This window comes from Oncorhynchus keta, chromosome 14, assembly GCF_023373465.1.
Source record: "Oncorhynchus keta strain PuntledgeMale-10-30-2019 chromosome 14, Oket_V2, whole genome shotgun sequence".
Lineage (NCBI taxonomy): Eukaryota > Metazoa > Chordata > Actinopteri > Salmoniformes > Salmonidae > Oncorhynchus > Oncorhynchus keta.
Genome location: NC_068434.1, coordinates 14,009,751 through 14,032,402, shown reverse-complemented (window position 1 = coordinate 14,032,402; position 22,652 = coordinate 14,009,751). Strand labels below are relative to the sequence as shown.

Sequence of the window (22,652 nt, the reverse complement as noted above, 5' to 3'; positions counted from 1 at the left end):
CATTTTGTTTACCTAATGCCTACGTAACTCTACCCTATGGTGTACTGTACGTGATTATGTGGTTGACTATACTGCATTATTAATGTGGAAACAATATTGTTTCTACTATAAAGCATTGTCCTTTGAAAGCAGGCATTTACTTTCTTTATGAGGGTATACATTTGTATTTACATTTGTCGCTATGGAGACACTGGCCATGCCCTGTAGTGGGCTGTCTCTCGCTGCAGTCTCCCTTGGTGAGTAAGTATGTGTCTTGTTTCTATAACAACGTTTGTGTGAGCAGCTCAGCAGCTGAAGGGACCGGAGTGGAGAGACTTCTGGGTAAGAAGCTATTCTTATAGCAAATGATAGCAACAAGTAAACGTTTATATGGCAAACCACTTTCAGTTGAATATGTGTGTAGGCTACAAGTTTCGTGTCTGTACTTCTGGTCTGTTGATTTTACTTAAGTGCATAGATGACATACAGTATGTTTACAACCTTACAACCAAGGCTTTAATACATTGAGTTTATCTCACTTTCTGTCATTTCGATATCAGCATGAGTATGATTGGAGTGCCAACGGGGAGCAGCGAGAGGACGGGACGGTGGGAATGCAGACAGGGTCAGATGATGTAGTTCACATGATACTGGGTGTGGCCACAGGGTCAGAAGGTGTAACCAGAGGGTCAGAGGGCAGTGTGGTCCTGGGTCTAACAGTGAGTGTTAGCGGGGAGAGTTCTCTGGAGATGGATCCCGGTCTCCTGGAGGGCTCAGTCCTGACTGAGCAGCAGAAGCTACGCCATGTGTTAGACTGGGCTAAGAATTTCCTCGGGACCAGTCAGGATGGGCACAATCTCAGCAGAACCTCCCCTTCCTCCCCGCATTTGCACTCTACTTCAGCAGCGCATCGATTCGAGGTCGGTGGAAGAGCTGCTGTCTCCCCCCGTGGAACCTTTCACAATCTTGTCAGAAGCAGAAATGTGAGAGAAAACATGGTAGGCCAATCAGAGCCTCTGACCAGGCTTCCATACACCACCCCACTGCCCTGCCACACTCTCTCCCACACCCCAGGTGGCCGTGAGTTTTCTGGGCCTGAGTTTAAAGAGAATCCTGGGCATAAGGAGCTGGTCCTGTTCTCTGGGCCACAAGAGGATAACAATGACCAACCACGTTTCCTTGGTGTAGACAACCCTCAGGCAGACCAGACTCCCCACAAACCAATAGCTCCTCATCCTGAGGGGAGAGATGGTGTTTCCATCAGTGAGAGCCTAAGAGACAGAGACAGTAGCATTACAAACTGTTGCTCCTCAGTGGACAGTGACACTATCCTATGGTTGCCTGGATATGGTCCTTTATCCAGAGCCCATGACCTCATATCAAGGGAAAGGGGTTGTGTAGAGAGAGAGGACAGAGTTTTGGGAATGCAGGAACACAAAGAGGAGAAGGCGGTGGCGGAGGAGGACCCAAAAACAGGCCTTGAGGGAACCAGTAGTATTATACCTTATGGATCCTCTAGGGTCGCACTAGAGGGTGAACATCTAGATTGGGGAGCCAACGGCTGGGTGTCAGAGGGCCTGAGTGTGTATGAGGAGTATCTGCTGTGTGTGTCCCGTTTGGACCATCTCAGAACAGAGCAGAACCAAGCACCTGCTGACGTCATGACCCGACCTGCTGACGTCATGACCCTGCCTGCTGACGTCATGACCCGACCTGCTGACGTCATGACCCTGCCTGCTGACGTCATGACCCTACCTGCTGACGTCATGACCCTGCCTGCTGACGTCATGACCCGACCTGCTGACGTCATGACCCTACCTGCTGACGTCATGACCCTACCTGCTGACGTCATGACCCGACCTGCTGACGTCATGACCCTACCTGCTGACGTCATGACCCTACCTGCTGACGTCATGACCCTACCTGCTGACGTCATGACCCGACCTGCTGACGTCATGACCCTACCTGCTGACCAAATGGCTGATCCCTCCGAGCAACCTCATGTCCATCAGGACATCCACAACGAGGGGAGGCGTGCACCATTCAAGAGTTCAGAAGTGAATAACAGTAGAGGTATGTCTCTAATATAGCACCCAGCATCCTATTCAGACGTGAAATAAAACAGCATACCTACCTTACCTAGCGATGACGTACACACTCATTACATACAGCACTGTGTGTTGTAGAGACCGTGCCATGATATCTCTGGGTGTGTTCTTTGTTTGCCTTTGGTCAGTGATGCAGCCCAAGAGCAGCGGAGGTCAACCTGGTGTCAGGAGTCAGGCTTGTGTCAGAGGTCGCGGTCGTTCCTGGAGGTTCTGGGAAAGGTCAAGCCTCTCCTGGTCATCCTTCACTCATGGAGAAGTGCTGCCACGGTAACATCTATCATGAGAAGAGCTGCCACGGTAACATCTTTCATGAGAAGAGCTGCCACGGTAACATATTTCATGAGAAGAGCTGCCATGGTAACATCTATCATGAGAAGAGCTGCCACGGTAACATCTATCATGAGAAGAGCTGCCATGGTAACATCTATCATGAGAAGAGCTGCCACGGTAACATCTTTCATGAGAAGAGCTGCCACGGTAACATATTTCATGAGAAGAGCTGCCACGGTAACATATTTCATGAGAAGAGCTGCCATGGTAACATCTATCATGAGAAGAGCTGCCATGGTAACATCTTTCATGAGAAGAGCTGCCACGGTAATATCTATCATGAGAAGAGCTGCCACGGTAACATCTATCATGAGAAGAGCTGCCATGGTAACATCTTTCATGAGAAGAGCTGCCACGGTAACATCTATCATGAGAAGAGCTGCCATGGTAACATCTTTCATGAGAAGAGCTGCCACGGTAACATATTTCATGAGAAGAGCTGCCACAGTAACATATTTCATGAGAAGAGCTGCCACGGTAACATATTTCATGAGAAGAGCTGCCACGGTAACATCTATCATGAGAAGAGCTGCCACGGTAACATCTATCATGAGAAGAGCTGCCACGGTAACATCTATCATGAGAAGAGCTGCCATGGTAACATCTATCATGAGAACAGCTGCCATTGTAACATCTATCATGAGAAGAGCTGCCACGGTAACATCTATCATGAGAAGAGCTGCCATGGTAACATCTATCATGAGAAGGGCTGCCACGGTAACATCTATCATGAGAAGAGCTGCCACGGTAACATCTATCATGAGAAGAGTTGCCACGGTAACGTCTTCCATGAGAAAAGCGTCTGCGAAATGGCACAACACAATTTTTTTGTAAAAAATGTAAGTGAGTACCGGCACTTTTTTAATTCCACAAAAAACACTGGAAGCTACCCTGTGGCAAGTCACACTCAAAGGGAGTCACACTGCCCTCTGTAGTCTATCAGCGGGACTGCACCTGCACTCAGAAAGACATCAGCATGCGTGGTGTATTCATTAGTGTATAAAACCTGAAGAACATACGCACATCCAGGTACTTTCTACAGGTGCTGGGGTTGTAGGCTCATGGAAAACAGAAAGGAAAACGCCACACTGCTGCTCGTGCTCCCAGGTCATATTTATTTACAAAATTTCGACCCTTAGGTCTTCATCGGGCATCCATATCCCAGGTTGGGGTGGAAGGTCCTACATATAGGGGCAGTACTCATTAGTGCACACCATAGTAAAGCGTAGCAAAACATTTTGCGACAGACAAAGTTTTGCAGTGATAATGGGCATTGGGGCAGCAGGTAACCTAGTGGTTAGTGTTGGACTAGTAACTGGAAGGTTGCAAGATCGAATCCCCGAGCTGGTAAAAGGTACAAATCTGTCATTCTGCCCCTGAACAAGGCAGTTAACCCACTGTTCCTAGGCTGTCGTTGAAAATAAGAATTTGTTCTTAACTGATTTGCCTAGTTAGATCAAATAAAAAAATTGTTATTGGAGAAGTTCAGGTTAGTCTCTCCCTATTTTCACCCGTTTGCTTCCATTTAGTTCCTAGTTAATAGCCTGACCTCTAGAGATTGTATTTATTTTTATTTAACCTTTATTTAACTCGGCAAGTCAGTTAAGAACAAATTATTATTTACAATGACGGCCTACCAAAAGGCAGAAGGCCTCCTGCAGGGACGGGGGCTGGGATTTAAAAAAAATATATATATATAGGACAAATCACACATCACGACAAGAGAGACAACACAACACTACATAATACTGTAACCAGACAGATTAGATGAACTGTCACTGACATCTCCCTCCTTTGGCTGCAGGTCCCAGCTCCCCAACAGACCCCACTCAGCAGGTGTATTGTCCTGTTCTGGACTCAGACCACCAACAACACTTCAGCTCCCTCTGGGTGAGCACAGCAGAGACAACTGTATTACTATACACTAGATTACTATATGTCCACTGATGCACATTATAATGTATGTGGAACAGTTTATCGTATATCAAATCTTAGTTTATAGATACCTTTTTATCTGTAGTATACTGTCTAACTGAACCCTTTATCAAGTATAAAGTGTAATTACCACAGTAATAGATAAACAAGTTAATTAAACAAGTATTGTTATAACTCCAAGTAGTCACCAGTTATTACAGAACCCTGTTTCTTAGAACACAAAGCTATACAACAATCCAGAATGCAGGGCTTAAAAGGTTGAAGAAGTTACATAATGCATGTTATGTTTTGGGGAAACTCAAGATCTTGGTTTGAAATTAATTTCGCCCCTCACAACCTCGCAATAGTCATAAGACTCTTCACGGATTTAGACAGAATGAAAGCGAGATTACACACACACACACACACACACACACACACACACACACACACACACACACACACACACACACACACACACACACACACACACACACACACACACACACACACACACACACCCACACACACACACACACACACACACACACACACACACACACACAGACACACACACACACACACACACACACACACACACACACACACACACACACACACACACACACACACACACACACACACACACACACACACACACACACACACACACACACACACACACACACACACACACACACACACAGACACACACACACACACAGACACACACACACACACACACACACACACACACACACACACACACACACCCACACACACACACACACACCACACACACACACACAGACACACACACACACACACACACACACACACACACACACACAGACACACACACACACCACACACACACACACACACACACAGACACACCCACACACACACACACACACACACACACAGACACACACACACAGACACACACACACACACCACACACACACACACACACACACACACACCCACACACACACACACACACACACACACACACACACACACACACACACACACACACACACACACACACACACACACACACACACACACACACACACACACACACACACACACACACACACACACACACAGACACACACACACACCCTTACTGTTACAGGTCTTTCATTTGATTTCCCTGTTTTTGTTTTGCTACACTTTTTGGTTTGCTTCCTGTTTTTTAGTTTGTTGTGTTTTTTTGTTGTTTTTTTTGCCTCTTCTTGGGAACATTTTGTGGGGCACTCATGGTGGGTGTCGTTTAGGTCCCATTTGTTGTTGCTAGTCAACTTTAAGTGGACACCCAACCCAACGTAAGTTGTATGTTGTTTTGTATCTGTATCACACATGCCTGATGTAAAGCATTTTTTACATCTTTAGGCAGTGCTGTGAATACCAATGCAACTAATATTGCTGTGACCAGGGCTCTCAAACTGGCAGTAAGATACATTTCTATACTGTATTTCATTACTGACCGCTAAACAGTCAAACAGCTGATGTACATCTGTGGTGTGTGTGTTGAGGGTAGTGTACTGGTGTGTGTGTTGAGGGTAGTGTAAATGTGTGTGTGTTGATGGTAGTGTACTGGTGGTGTGTGTGTTGATGGTAGTGTACTGGTGTGTGTGTTGATGGTAGTGTAAAGGTGTGTGTGTTGATGGTAGTGTACTGGTGTGTGTGTTGATGGTAGTGTACTGGTGTGTTTGTTGATGGTAGTATGCTGGTGTGTGTGTTGAGTGTAGTGTACTGGTGTGTGTGTTGAGTGTAGTGTACTGGTGTGCGTGTTGAGTAATCAGTAGAATACACTCTCTCCCCCAGCCTGTAGGGGGCTGTGTACAGTGGCTGTCTCTCCCTGATGAGGTATGGGTATCCATACTGTCCCTCCTGCCACACAGAGATCTGTCTACAGTGGCCCAGGTCTGCCTCCACTTGCTCCGACTGGCCAATGACCACACACTATGTAAGTCTCTGAGGAAGTGAATGAACGAGTGAGTGAGGTGTGTGGGTCTTCCTCTGTCCCCAGCTGTCCCCTAGTAAGACTCTCTGGCGAAACAGGAGTTAACGAGAGCTGTGAAATCACACACACTCACACACACACACTCACACACTCTCTCACACACATACACACACACACACACACACACACTCACACACAAACAACAGCATACCCATAATACTTATATCAAAGTAAAAATGTTTAATTCTTTCAAACTGTATTTCTCTTTAGGGCAGGTTGTTAGTGTGGAGAACAGCTCATCTTTAACTGACCGATGGCTGCGCAGTGTGGGTGTGCGTAATCCTCGAAGCCTGACTATCTACAGGTGCAGCGGACTGTCAATCACCCCGAGCGGGCTAGAGGAGTTTTTCAAACTAAGTCAAGCTTCTCTGGAGGTAGTTTTAACCCGTCACATAATGTACCAACTGCTGTGTTGTACAGAAAGATCGAGAACTGTAATAATGTGAAGGAAACAAAAACACTGTTATTTTCGTCCCGTTGTGAGACCTGTCATTGGCTACAGGTGCTGAGTGTGACAAGCTGCAATGGGCCTGGTCTCCATGGTGACCTGGTGCTGACTCTGAGTGGTCAACACTGTGATCACATGACCTGTGTGGACGTCAGCTGGAGCGGAGCGACTGACACAGGCATCAAAGCACTGACTGACACCTGCACTGGGTAGGTAGGCCTTAGTGCCATTACCATCGTTAACACGTGGTTCATGTAAAAATGATCACATTTGATGATATCGCAGTTTGATGTTGTTACATAATGATATGCGTTTAGCAAGGCTTTCAGATAACATGAATTAACAAGGCTTTCAGATAACATGAATTAACAAGGCTTTCAGATAACATGAATTAACATGGCTTTCAGATAACATGAATTAACAAGGCTTTCAGATAACATGAATTAACAAGGCTTTCAGATAACATGAATTAACATGGCTTTCAGATAACATGAATTAACAAGGCTTTCAGATAACATGAATTAACAAGGCTTTCAGATAACATGAATTAACAAGGCTTTCAGATAACATGAATTAACAAGGCTTTCAGATAACATGAATTAACAAGGCTTTCAGATAACATGAATTAACAAGGCTTTCAGATAACATGAATTAACAAGGCTTTCAGATAACATGAATTAACATGGCTTTCAGATAACATGAATTAACAAGGCTTTCAGATAACATGAATTAACAAGGCTTTCAGATAACATGAATTAACAAGGCTTTCAGATAACATGAATTAACAAGGCTTTCAGATAACATGAATTAACAAGGCTTTCAGATAACATGAATTAACAAGGCTTTCAGATAACATGAATTAACAAGGCTTTCAGATAACATGAATTAACAAGGCTTTCAGATAACATGAATTAACAAGGCTTTCAGATAACATGAATTAACAAGGCTTTCAGATAACATGAATTAACAAGGCTTTCAGATAACATGAATTAACAAGGCTTTCAGATAACATGAATTAACAAGGCTTTCAGATAACATGAATTAACAAGGCTTTCAGATAACATGAATTAACAAGGCTTTCAGATAACATGAATTAACATGGCTTTCAGATAACATGAATTAACAAGGCTTTCAGATAACATGAATTAACAAGGCTTTCAGATAACATGAATTAACAAGGCTTTCAGATAACATGAATTAACAAGGCTTTCAGATAACATGAATTAACAAGGCTTTCAGATAACATGAATTAACAAGGCTTTCAGATAACATGAATTAACAAGGCTTTCAGATAACATGAATGAACAAGGCTTTCAGATAACATGAATTAACAAGGCTTTCAGATAACATGAATTAACAAGGCTTTCAGATAACATGAATTAACAAGGCTTTCAGATAACATGAATTAACAAGGCTTTCAGATAACATGAATTAACAAGGCTTTCAGATAACATGAATTAACAAGGCTTTCAGATAACATGAATTAACAAGGCTTTCAGATAACATGAATTAACATGGCTTTCAGATAACATGAATTAACAAGGCTTTCAGATAACATGAATTAACAAGGCTTTCAGATAACATGAATTAACAAGGCTTTCAGATAACATGAATTAACAAGGCTTTCAGATAACATGAATTAACAAGGCTTTCAGATAACATGAATTAACAAGGCTTTCAGATAACATGAATTAACATGGCTTACAGATAACATGAATTAACATGGCTTTCAGACTCATGTCTGCAGCCTTTCAGATAGACTGAATTGTTCTCAATGGTTAACAAGTTACAGATGAACATGAATTAAATGCCTTTCAGATAAGATGCAGAACAGGTGTGTTGCAAAAATGTGGAAAAGGCTTTTGTACTTTGATGTAACAAGTGCTTTGTGATAACATGAATTAACATGGCTTTCAGATAACATGTTAACATGGCTTTGATAACATGAATTAACATGTGCTTTGTGTGATAACATGAATTAACAAGGCTTTCAGATAACATGAATTAACAATGGCTTTCGATATGAATGTAACGTGTGCTTTGTAACTTGTATGTTACATGTTTATCTTAATGTGGTTTCCAGTCTGAAGGTTGGAAGTGTTTGGCTGCCTGTCTAACAGTCCCTCATGTCTGAACACAGTGTCAGAGTTGTGTCCTCGGATGGAGACTCTGAACATCGGCTTTCAGATAACAAGGTCAACACCCCTTTCTGACCCTGGTTAACGTCAACACTCAAACGCCTTTCAGATAACATAACCTGACTGGACTGCACGATAAGTGTGTAACAAGTGCTTTGATAACATGTGTGGCTTGTGATAACATGAATGTGTGTTGTGTGTGAATGTAACAAGTGTTGTGTGTGTGTGTGTGTGTGTGTGAATTAACATGGCTGTGTGTATTTGATGCTTAGTAGTCAAATCAAATCAGATCAAATCTTATTGGTTACATAACATAGTTAGCAGATGTTAATTTGAGTGTAGTGAAATGCTTGTGCTTCAAGTTCCTAACAGTGTAGTAATATCTAACAAGTAATCTAACAAATTCAAACAACTACCTTATACACACAAATGTAAAGGGATGAATAAGAATGTGTACATATGGATGAGCAGATAACATGAATGGCTTAGGCAAGATAACAGTAGATGGGGTAGAATACAGTATATATATGGATGAGAGATGGCTTTGATGGAATGAGGCAAGATGCAGTAGATGGTATAGAATAACAGTATATATATGGATGAGAGATGGCCGTGAATGGAATAAGGCAAGATGCATGTAGAAGGTATAGATAACAGTATATTAACAAGGATGAGAGATAACATGAATGGAATAGGCAAGATACAGTAGATGGTATAGAATACAGTATATATATGGATGAGAGATGGCCGAATTAACATGGCTTTCAGATAAGATGAAGTAGATGGTTTAGAATACAGTATTATATGGATGAGAGATGGCATGAATAGGCAAGATGCAGTAGATGGTATAGAATACAGTATATATATGGATGAGAGATGGCTTTGTAACATGAATTAGGCAAGATACAGTAGATGGTATAGAATACAGTATAATATGGATGAGAGATGGCCGTGTGAATTAACAAGATTTCAGTAACATGAATGGTATAGATAACAGTATAATATGGATGAGAGATGGCCGTGTGGCTTTCAGGCAAGATGCAGTAGATGGTTTAGAATACAGTATATAACATGGATGAGAGATGGCCGTAACATGGCTTTCAGATACAGTAGATGGTATAGAATAACATGTATATATATGGATGAGAGATGTCTGCAGCCTGTGGCTTAGGCAAGATGCAGTAGATGGTATGAATACAGTATATATATGGATGAGAGATGGCCGTGTGGAATAGGCAAGATACAGTAGATGGTGTAGAATACAGTATATATATGGATGAGAGATGGCCGTGTGGCTTAGGCAAGATGCAGTAGATGGTATAGAATACAGTATATATATGGATGAGAGATGGCCCTGTGGCTTAGGCAAGATGCAGTAGATGGTATAGAATACAGTATATATATGGATGAGAGATGTGTGTGTACCAGTTAGGCAAGATGCAGTGATGGTGCCTGTCTACAGTATATATATGTGGATGAGAGATGGCCGTGTGGAATAGGCAAGATGCAGTAGATGGTATAGAATACAGTATATATATGGATGAGAGATGGCCTGTGGCTTAGGCAAGATGCAGTAGATGGTATAGAATACAGTATATATATGGATGAGAGATGGTGTGTGTGGAATAGGCAAGATGCAGTAGATGGTATAGAATACAGTATATATGGATGAGAGATGGCCATTTGATGCTTAGGCAAGATGCAGTAGATGGTATAGAATACAGTATATATATGGATGAGAGATGGCCCTGTGGCTTAGGCAAGATGCAGTAGATGGTAGTAATATAACAGTATATATATGGATGAGAGATGGCCGTGTGGCTTAGGCAAGATGCAATAGATGGTATAGAATACAGTATATATATGGATGAGAGATGGCCGTGTGGAATAGGCAAGATGCAGTAGATGGTATAGAATACAGTATATATATGGATGAGAGATGGCCATGCGGCTTAGGCAAGATGCAGTAGATGGTATAGAATACAGTATATATGTACATATGAGATTAGTAATGTAGGATATGTAAATATTATTAGTAGTCATTGATGTTCATCCCACCTGTATAGGTGAGTGATCAGACAGTTCATCAGGTCCTCCTGCAGTGCCCTGAACTCCAGAGGCTGACCCTCAGCTCCTGCCCTGGAGTCACTGATATGAGCCTGCACAAGATCAGCACCCACGCTCCCCACATCAGGTATGCTTCTACGTATACGCAAACAGCCAGCCTGTAAGTCAATCACTCATTCATTCAGTCATTCACTCTTGTTTCACACGTTTGCTTGTGTGTGTGTGTGTGTGTGTGTGTGTGTGTGTGTGTGTGTGTGTGTGTGTGTGTGTGTGTGTGTGTGTGTGTGTGTGTGTGTGTGTGTGTGTGTGTGTGTGTGTGTGTGTGTGTGTGTGTGTGTGTGTGTGTCGTGTGTGTGTCTGTGTGTCGTCTGTGTGTGTGTGTGTGTGTGTCGTCTGTGTGTGTGTCGTGTGTGTCGTCTGTGTGTGTGTGTCGTCTGTGTGTGTGTGTGTGTGTGTGTCGTGTGTGTGTGTGTCTTTGTCTGTGGTGTGTCTGTGGTGTGTGTATGCATGTCTGTCTGTGTCTGTGTGTGTGTTAGGTTGTTGGATCTAAGTGGTTGCGGTAAGGTGAGTGATGCTGGTGTTAAGGCTGTAGCTGTGGCCTGTAGATGCCTGCAGTACCTGGACCTGAGCTCCACCGCCACAGGGAACAGAGGGTAGGCTACACTATCAGTGTGTCTTAAATGGCACCCTTTTTCCTTTATAGTGCACTACTTGTATTATGTGTTTATTTGGATCCTCATTTGCTTTTGCAGAAGCAGCAGATACTCTTCCTGGGGACCATAGGTTTCTGATACTGTACTATATAGGGAATCTGGTGCCATTTGGGACAGAGACTATGTTACAGGGCTACTATAATATATCACATACTCTACATCTACTTTCCCGGCACTGACAGAGATGGCCGCCTCGCTTCGCGTTCCTAGGAAACTATGGAGTATTTTGTTTTTTTACGTGTTATTTATTACATTGGTACCCCAGGTAATCTTAGGTTTTATTACATACAGTCGGGAGGAACTACTGGATATAAGAGCAACGTCAACTCACCATCATTACGACCAGGAATACGGCTTTCCCGAAGCGGATCCTGTGTTTTGCCCACCACCCAGGACAATGGATCGGATCCCAGCCGGCGAACCAATAGAACCCCACCGTAAAAGGGGCAGACGAAGCGGTCTTCTGGTCAGGCTCCGGAGACGGGCACATCGCGCACCGCTCCCGAGCATACTACTCGCCAATGTCCAGTCTCTTGACAACGAGGTTGATGAAATCCGAGCAAGGGTAGCATTCCAGAGAGACATCAGAGACTGTAACGTTCTTTGCTTCACGGAAACATGGCTCACTCGAGAGACGCTATCGGAGTCGGTACAGCCAGCTGGTTTCTTCACGCATCGTGCCGACAGAAACAAACATCTTTCTGGTAAGAAGAGGGGCGGGTGGGTATGCCTTATGGTTAATGAGACGTGGTGTGGTCACAACAACATACAGGAACTCAAGTCCTTCTGTTCACCTGAACCTTTGGACTCTCCTTCATTGCAGCCGACGTGAGTAAAACATTTAAACGTGTTAACCCTCGCAAGGCTGGAAGCCCAGACGGCATCCCCAGCCGCGTCCTCAGAGCATGCGCAGACCAGCTGGCTGGTGTGTTTACGGATATATTCAATCAATCCTTATCCCGGTCTGCTGTTCCCACATGCTTCATGAGGGCCACCATTGTTCCTGTTCCCAAGAAAGCTACGGTAACTGAGTTAAATGACTACCGCCCTGTAGCACTCACTTCGTCATCATGAAGTGCTTTGAGAGACTAGTCAAGGACTAGTCACCTCCACCCTACCTGACACCCTAGACCCACTCCAATTTGCTTACCGCCTCAATAGGTCCACAGACGACACAATCGCAACCACACTGCACACCGCCCTAAAGCATCTGTACAAGAGGAATACCTATGTGAGAATGCTGTTCATCGACAGCTCAGCATTTAACACCATAGTACCCTCCAAGCTCGTCATCAAGCTCGAGACCCTCGGTCTCGACCCTGCCCTGTGCAGCTGGGTACTGGACTTCCTGACGGTCCGCCCCCAGGTGGTGAGGGTAGGTAACAACATCTCCACCCCGCTGATCCTCAACACTGGGGCCCCACAAGGGTGCGTTCAGAGCGCTCTCCTGTAATCCCTGTTCACCCACGACTGCGTGGCCATGCACGCCTCCAACTCAATCATCAAGTCTGCAGACGACACTACAGTGGTAGGCTTGATTACCAACAACGATGAGACGGCCTACAGGGAGGAGGTGAGGGCCCTCGGAGTGTGGTATCAGGAAAATAACCTCACACTCAACGTCAACAAAACAAAGAAGGAGATTGGGGATTTCAGGAATCATCAGAGGGAGCCACCCCTATCCACATCGACGGGACAGTAGTGGAGAGGGTAGTAAGTTTTAAGTTCCTCGGAGGACACATCACGGACAAACTGAATTGGTCCACCCACACAGACAGCGTGGTGAAGAAGATGCAGCAGCTCCTCTTCAACCTCAGGAGGCTGAAGAAATTTGGCTTGTCACCAAAAACACTCACAAACTTTTACAGATGCACAATCGAGAGCATCCTGTCAGGCTGGTACGGCAACTTCTCTGCCCACAATCGTAAGGCTCTCCAGAGGGTAGTGAGGTCTGCACAACGCATCACCGGGGGCAAACTACCTGCCCTCCAGGACACCTACACTACCCGATGTCACAGGAAGGCCATAAAGATCATCAAGGACAACAACCACCCCAGCCAATGCCTGTTCACCCCGCTATCATCCAGAAGGTGAGGTCAGTACAGGTGCATCAAAGCTGGGACCGAGAGACTGAAAAACAGCTTCTATCTCAAGGCCATCAGACTGTTAAACAGCCACCACTAACATTGAGTGGCTGCTGCCATACATGTAAAAAATGTATCACGAGCCACTTTAAACAATGCCACTTAATATAATGTTTACATACCATACATTACTAATCTCATATGTATATACTGTACTCTATACCATCTACTGCATCTTGCCATCTTTATGTAATACATGTATCACTAGCCACTTTAAACAATGCCACTTATATAATGTTTTACATACCCTACATTACTCATCTCATATGTATATACTGTACTTGTTACAATCTACTTCATCTTGCCTATGCCGTTCTGTACCATCACTCATTCATATATCTTTATGTACATATTCTTCATCCCTTTACACTTGTGTGTATTAGGTAACTGTTGTGAAATTGTTAGGTTAGAGAGAAGGGTGTGTTTCATAGTTTTATAACCCATGTCTCTTCACAGGGGCGGGCCACTGATTGAGCAGAGCCCTAACCCTATGAAAATCCAAATCTCTTATTTGGAAGCTAAAATTACATTTAATCTTTTCACAAATAATTGTATATTTAAACATTTGAATTGCACAACAATTCCATGTGAATCTGATAACTATAATGTGTAGACTTTCCCAGATACAGTTTAGGTCGTCCTGTCATCAGTCATAATTTCTCAGATGACAACCGAACTGACATCATATTCATTAAGTACCAACGCATATGGTTCCTTTCCCTCCACTTGTTTGATGCTCCCAGACTCTCTATGTTTAACAAAGGCTATTCAACGGCTATTCCCTCTGTAGAGTCAAGAGAGAGGGAAGGGAGAAAGGTATTTATGGGGGGGTCATAAACCTTACCCACGGGCCAACGTCATGACAACATGCTCCCTTTTTATTTTGTATTTTTATTTTATTTCACCTTTATTTAACCAGGTAGGCTAGTTGAGAACAAGTTCTCATTTACAATTGCGACCTGGCCAAGATAAAGAAAAGCAGTTCGACCGGTACAACAACACACATGGAGTAAAACAAACATACAGTCAATAATACAGTAAAAAAACAAGTCTATGTACAATGTGAGCAAATGAGGTGAGACAAGGGAGGTAAAGGCAAAAAACGCCATGGTGGCTAAGTAAATACAATATAGCAAGTAAAAAATATATTTAAAAAACACTGGAATGGTAGATTTGCAGTGGAAGAATGTGCAAAGTAGAGATAGAAATAATGGGAGTGCGAAGGAGCAAAATAAATAAATAAATACAGTAGGGGGAGAGGTAGTTGTTTTGGCTAAATTTAAAAAACGGACAATTAAAAATAAGTATTGCCCTTGGTTCAGTTCAGCGCTATCTGAAGTCATACACAACAGAGATTCACAGACTCTGCAGTCTTTCAGGCGGTTGAGAAATATGTGTGTAAAACTAGTTAAAAAAGCTAAATTAGATATTATGTTAATACACTATCTGAATGTACAGGGAACCCTGCTACATTTTGGAAAGATGTTACATCACTGAAGGGTTGTTTCTCCTTTTCTCTCCCCCAAATGATACATTTAGATTCCGGCCCTATTACTGACAAAATTGATATCATGAATGCATTAATCACCATTTTATCTCTGCGGGCTGTATTTGAATGTATTTCAAGGCCAGATCTTGAAAATAGTATTTTGGATGTTGATGGTGAATCTATTGAATAATACTGAAAATGCTGATTGTGTGCGTATTGTCGTTGTCCTGTTGGAAGGTGAACCTTCGCCGCAGTCTGATGTACTGAGTGCTCTGGATCAGGTTTTCATCAAGGATCTCTCTGTACTTTTCTCCATTCATTTTTCCCTCGATCCTGACAAGTCTCCCAGTCCCTGCCACTGAAAAGCATAACCACAGCATGATGCTGCCACCACCGTGCTTCCCCGTAGGGATGGTATTGGCCAGATGATGAGTTGTGTCTGGTTTCCTCCAGATGTGATGCTTGGCATTCAGGCTAAAGAGTTCAATCTGGGTTTCATCAGACCAGATCATCTTGTTTCTCATAGTCTGAGAGTCCTTTAAGTGCCTTTTGGCAAACTCCAAGAGTGCTGTCATGTGCCTTTTACTGAGGAGTGGCTTCCGTCTGGCCACTCTACCATAAAGGCCTGATTGGTGGAGTGCTGCAACTCAATCCTGTCTCTGACCTTTACGGACAATTTTTTCAACTTCATGGCTTGGTTTTTTCTCTGACATGCACTGTCAACTGTGGGACCTTACATAGACAGGTGTGTGTCTTTCCAAATCATGTCCAATCAATTGATTTTACCACAGGTGGACTCCATTCAAGTTGTACAAACATCTCAAGGATGATCAATGGGAAACAGGATGCACCTGAACTCAATTTTTTGTCTCATAGCAAAGGGTCTGAATACTTATGTAAATAAGGTATTTCTGTTTTTTATTTTCAATATATTTGAAGGAATATTTTAAAATATGTTTTCACTTTGTATTTATGGGGTATTGTTAGTAGATTGATGAGGATGTTTTATTTATTTTATCCATTTTAGAATAAGGCTGTAACGTAACAAAATGTGGAAAAAGTAAAGGGGTCTTATGCCTTTCCGAATGCACTGCATATATTTTTTTGAGACAGTTTGCTACAGCAGGAATATATTCCATCAGAACCAGGAAATGTGAGTTGGTATGTGGATTATAATTAATAGACATTTCTGTAGGGCTTGATACATTTTTCATTAGATCAAATCAAGTCTGAAATGTCAAAGTGGAAATTGCAATCTTTCGAAGCCTTTTTAAAACTCAAATACAGTACAAATTTGCATGACCTGCTTTGCAAGAATATTCTGTGATCAAATTAAGATCCTACATTTGTAGACTAAACCCACAGTCATGCAGAAGCTTGCAGGGTTGATATTCTAATGCTTCCATGCTTATAACATTCTTGACTTCTTCTTGGCTGTGTGTGTGTGTCACTGACTGTGTGTGAAACTTGTGTGTCACTGACTGTGTGTGTAACTTGTTTGTCACTGACTCTGTGTGTAACTTGTTTGTCACTGACTGTGTGTAACTTGTTTGTCACTGACTTTGTGTGTAACTTGTGTGTCACTGACTGTGTGTGTAACTTGTGTGTCACTGACTGTGTGTAACTTGTTTGTCACTGACTCTGTGTGTAACTTGTGTGTCACTGACTGTGTGTGAAACTTGTGTGTCACTGACTGTGTGTGTAACTTGTTTGTCACTGACTCTGTGTGTAACTTGTTTGTCACTGACTCTGTGTGTAACTTGTGTATCACTGACTGTGTGTGTAACTTGTGTGTCACTGACTGTGTGTAACTTGTGTGTCACTGACTGTGTGTAACTTGTTTGTCACTGACTGTGTGTAACTTGTGTGTCACTGACTGTGTGTAACTTGTGTGTCACTGACTGTGTGTAACTTGTGTGTCACTGACTGTGTGTAACTTGTTTGTCACTGACTGTGTGTAACTTGTGTGTCACTGACTGTGTGTAACTTGTGTGTCACTGACTGTGTGTAACTTGTGTGTCACTGACTGTGTGTAACTTGTGTGTCACTGACTGTGTGTAACTTGTTTGTCACTGACTCTGTGTGTAACTTGTGTGTCACTGACTGTGTGTGTAACTTGTGTGTCACTGACTGTGTGTGTAACTTGTGTGTCACTGACTGTGTGTGTAACTTGTGTGTCACTGACTGTGTGTGCAACTTGTGTGTCACTGACTGTGTGTGTAACTTGTGTGTCACTGACTGTGTGTGTAACTTGTGTGTCACTGACTGTGTGTGTAACTTGTTTGTCACTGACTGTGTGTGTAACTTGTGTGTCACGGATTATGTGTAACTTGTGTGTCCCTAACAGGGTGAGCCTGTTGGCAAAGTACTGCAGCACTCATCTCCACACTGTCAAACTGAGCTTCTGCCAGATCAGCCCAGAGGCCATCCACAACCTCAGCAGGCAGTGCAAACGGTAGAACTAAAGCACACATGCATGTCAACGACGTAGGGTGGTTTTTCCCACTAACGGCTAAGGTTAACATTGGGGAGGGGAAGCTGATCCTAGATCTGTACCTTGGGAAATCCCCGAGGCATAACACACAAAGTGATAAGCAGATAGATTTAGAGGAAAAATCAACAACCCTTAGAAATGTCAGTTTTCTGTTGATTTCTGTTCAGGGAATTTTAATAAGGGCTTTATAAAAAAAATGTCTAATGGGCCTCTCTCTCTGACTCTAGTTTGAAGCTACTGCACCTCTACGGCTGTGCCTACATCCCTACTGAGAAGGAGATCAGAGACATCAACCCAAATGTTACACTCAACCCGCTGACTTGATACACACACACAGACACACTTATTGTTGAAATTGGTAACACATCTGACAAACTCCTCCACAGTTACCACAACTTTGTAAATACAGCCTGTGTGATATAAAGAATGAAGAGTGCCCACAGCACAAGTGTGTCAAAGGCCCTCCTTCCATCACCTCCTTCATACAGTGATGTGGTGTCAGGCAAGCTTTATCCAAATTACATCTATCTAGTCAAGATACACATATTTTGTAGATTTCTTTTTTTTTTATGTACATGCTGATTGTTAGTGAAAGTTTCCCATTCTCTGGGAGGCTCCCGAGTGGTGCAGCAGTCTAAGGCACTGCATCTCAGTGCAAGAGGGGTCACTACATCCCCTGGTTTAAATCCATGCTGTAGTGGCCCAGTGTTGTCCAGGTTTGGCCATGGTAGACCGTCATTGTAAATAAGAATGTGTTCTTAACTGACTTGCCTAGTTAAATAAAGGTCAAATACAAAATATCTAGCAGCCAGACAGAAATGGGTCTTGGTCTTCTAGACTATCTCTATGGAAACACTTTTTTTGTGTGTGTGTTTTGTTTATTCAACCTATTACACTTGTTCGGACGCATAGTTCTTGTTTGTTTTGTTCCTCTTTTTCTCGAAGTTGTGAAGTTGACACAAGAGAATGCTAAAGTAGGTAAGCCATGTCAGCGTAACATTCCACAATACGTTTTTTCACAGGGGACAATCTTAGGACTCATCATTGTAGTCTGTATGAAAATGTGGGATGGACCTCTCTGTCTGGAAGAAGAGAGCTGCATTCTCTTTGATTTATTTACAAAGATATCTTACAGAACATCCCTCCATATGTAACTTCATTAATTAAGGTAAGAATCATAAGTTACCAAACCTGTTCTCAGGAATGGACAACACTAGATCCCTTCAGTCTCCACAGATTTGGGAAAATCTGCGTTTTGTTTTTAGTCCCCTAATTTGTGGAACAATCTGCAGAGTTCACTGCAGTTAGATGTGCCGGTGCCACTCAGGAAGTTTAAATGATTGATTGAGGTCCTCTATGTCGTTGAATGTGATTGTTTTCATTAAATATGTTTATTTTGGTTTATTGTATGCTGAATTATATTGTTTTGTACACAAATGTGTGCATGTTGCTTTATAATTATGTTTTTATTGTAATGTATACAGGGCTCTCTTGTAAAATAGACTTTTAATCTCAAATTGACTCCATGTTTAAATGAAGGTTGAATAAATAACAATAAATTATCCGAGCACAGAGAGCATCACCATGGTCACTGGCCACAAGAATGATGGAGTTTCTTGGGGACCTTCAATGCTGCAGATATGTTTTGGTAATGTAAAAAAATGTAGAAAAAGTGAAGGGGTCTGAAAACCTTCCGAATGTGCTGTATATACACTACCGGTCAAAAGTTGTACAACACCTACTCATTCAAGGCTTTTTCTTTATTTTTTACATTTTCTACATTTTAGAATAATAGTGAAGACATCAAAACTATGAAATAACACATATGGAATCATGTAGTAACCAAAAAAGTGTTAAACAAATCAAAATATATTTTATATATGAGATTCTTCAAAGTAGCCACCTTTTGTCTTGATGACAGCTTTGCAAACTCTTGGCATTCTCTCAACCAGCTTTATGAGGTAGTCACCTGGAATGCATTTACATTTTGCAGGTGTGCCTTGTTAAAAGTTCATTTGTGGAATTTATTTCCTTCTTAATGTGTTTGAGCCAATAAGTTGTGTTGTGACAAGGTAGGGGTGGTGTACACAAGATTTGTTTGGTAAAAGACCAAGTCCATATTATGGCAAGAACAGCTCAAATAGGCAAGGAGAAAGGACAGTCCATCATTACTTAAAGACATGAAGGACTGTCAATCCGGAACTTTGAAAGTTTCTTCAAGTGCAGTCGCAAAATTCATCAAGCGCTATGATGAAACTGGCTCTCATGAGGACCAACACAGGAAAGGAAGACCCAGAGTTATGCAGAGAATAAGTTCATTAGAGTTACCAGCCTCAGAAATTGCAGTCCAAATGAATGCTTCACAGACTTCAAGTAACAGACATCCAACATCAACTGTTCTTTGGAGACTGCGTGAATCAGGCCTTTATGGTCAAATTACTGCAAAGAAATCACTACTAAAGGACACCAATAAGAAGAAGAGACTTGTTTGGGCCAAGAAATATGAGAAATGGACATTAGACCGGTGGAAATCTGTCCTTTGGTCCAATGAATCCAAATTTGAGATTTTTGGTTCCAACCGCCATGTCTTTGTGAGATACAGAGTAACAGGTTTGAAGGTAAGACCCAGATGCAGACAACGTCGAATTAACAACAGTTTAATAATCCAACGGGGGAAAAAGACAGGTCAAAGGCAGGCAGAGGTCAGTAATCCAGAGGTGGGGTAAAGGTACAGGACTGCAGGTGTGCTCAGAGTCAGGACAGGCAAGGGTCAAACCCAGGATGGCAAGAAAAGAGAGACTGGGGAAAAGCAAGAGCTGAGACAAAAAAAACACTGGTTGACTTGAATAAACAAGACGAACTGGCACAGACAGACAGAAAACACAGGTATGAAAACACAGGGGACAATGGGGAAGATGGGCGACACCTGAAGGGGGTGTGGAGACAAGCACAAGGATAGGTGAATCAGATCAGGTGTGACAACACAAGTATGTAAACGGATGATCTCCGCATGTGTGGTTCCCTCTGTGAAGCATGGAGGAGGAGGTGTGATGGTGTGCGGGTGCTTTGCTGGTGATTTATTTAGAATTCAAGGCACATTGCCAGCATGGCTACCACAGCATTCTGCAGCAATACGAAATCCCATCTGGTTTGCGCTTAGTGGGACAATCATGTGTTTTCATCAGACAATGACCCAACACACCTCCAGGCTGTGTAAGGGCTATTTAACCAAGAAGGAGTGTGATGGAGTGCTGCATCAGATGACCTCTGAGTTGGACCACAGAGTGAAGGAAAAGCAGCCATCAAATGTTCAGCATATGTGGGAACTCCTTCAAGATTGTTGGAAAAGCATTCCAGGTGAAGTTGGTTGAGAGAATGCCAAGAGAGTGCAAAGCTGTCATCAAGGAAAAGGGTGGCTACTTTGAAGAATTTCAAAATAAAATATATTTTGATTTGTTTAACACTTTTTAGGTTACTACATGATTCCATATGTGCTATTTCATAGCTTGGATGTCTTCACTATTATTCTACAATGTAGAAAATAGTAAAAATAAAGAAAAACCTTTGAAAGATTAGTAGGTGTGTCCAAACTTTTACTGTATGTATTTTATTCTTTATTTTATTTTTTTATTTTTTTATTACCCAGGACCGGGCTTCTGTGTCCTCATAGGCAGCCATTGCCCTGCATACACACACACACACACACACACACACACACACACACACACACACACACACACACACACACACACACACACACACACACACACACACACACACACACACACACAATTCTCATATATTATCTTAATTTGAGCCAGTTTGCTACATCAGCAATATAATCCTGCAGAAACAGGAAATATGAATTGTTACAGTTTGTGGATTATAATTAATGGACATTGTTGTAGGGGTTGATACATTTTTCGTTAGATTAAATCAAGTCTGACATTTCAAAGTGGAAATTACAAAACTTTAGAATCCTTTTTAAAACTCAAAAACAGTACAAGTTTGCATTACCTGCTTTGTAAGAAAATTCTTAGCAACAAAAAAACTGATCAAATTAAGATCCTACATCTGTACACAGCACTGATAGTCATGCAGAAGTTTGCAGGGTTGATTTCTAATGCTTCCATGCTTCTGACATTCTTGACTTCTTATTGGCCGTGTATGTGTGTCACTGACTGTGTGTGTAACTTGTGTGTCACTGATTATGTGGAACTTGTGTGTCCCTAACAGGGTGAGCCTGTTGGCAAAGTACTGCAGCACTCATCTCCACACTGTCAAACTGAGCTTCTGCCAGATCAGCCCAGAGGCCATCCACAACCTCAGCAGGCAGTGCAAACGGTAGAACTAAAGCACACATGCATGTCAACGACGTAGGGTGGTTTTTCCCACTAACGGCTAAGGTTAACATTGGGGAGGGGAAGCTGATCCTAGATCTGTACCGTGGGAAACCCCAGAGGCATAACACACAAAGTGATAAGCAGATAGATTTAGAGGAAAAATCAACAACCCTTAGAAATGTCAGTTTTCTGTTGATTTCTGTTCAGGGAATTTTAATAAGGGCTTTATAAAAAAAATGTCTAATGGGCCTCTCTCTCTGACTCTAGTTTGAAGCTACTGCACCTCTACGGCTGTGCTTACATCCCTACTGAGAAGGAGATCAGAGACATCAACACCACTCTTACACTCAACCCGCTGACTTGATACACACACTAGAGCGTTGGACCAGTAACCAAAAGGTTGCTGGATTGAATCCCTGAGCTGACTAGGTAAAAATATGTTGTTCTGCC

At 42.5% G+C, this 22,652-nt stretch overlaps 2 protein-coding genes across 6 annotated transcripts in view; both read left to right on the top strand.

Annotated features, from left to right (window-relative positions):
• The first annotated feature begins 265 nt into the window (after positions 1–265).
• On the top strand, positions 266–22,566 carry LOC118370867 (uncharacterized). Its single transcript, XM_052462676.1, has 14 exons — positions 266–321; positions 540–2,052; positions 2,216–2,354; positions 4,222–4,307; positions 5,733–5,791; positions 6,168–6,309; positions 6,577–6,740; positions 6,869–7,023; positions 8,898–8,904; positions 11,019–11,146; positions 11,556–11,672; positions 17,713–17,820; positions 22,096–22,203; positions 22,470–22,566. The coding sequence occupies exons 2-14, from the start codon at positions 594–596 to the stop codon at positions 22,564–22,566; spliced, it is 2,769 nt and encodes a 922-aa protein (XP_052318636.1). The 5' UTR covers positions 266–321; positions 540–593.
• The window catches only part of LOC118370855 (ras and EF-hand domain-containing protein-like), a 53,311-nt gene continuing 41,677 nt past the window's right edge, over positions 11,019–22,652 (top strand). For 2 of the 5 annotated variants that reach the window (XR_008063771.1, XM_052461137.1), the window contains exons 1-7: positions 11,019–11,146; positions 11,556–11,672; positions 17,713–17,820; positions 18,087–19,027; positions 19,433–19,507; positions 22,096–22,203; positions 22,470–22,631. The gene's annotated coding sequence lies outside the window, so the exon portion shown is untranslated. Of the gene's footprint in view, positions 11,147–11,555; positions 11,673–14,817; positions 17,821–18,086; positions 19,028–19,432; positions 19,508–22,095; positions 22,204–22,469; positions 22,632–22,652 lie in introns of those variants that run through there. The other 3 variants (XM_052461138.1, XM_052461140.1, XM_052461139.1) reach the window with 3 other exon arrangements.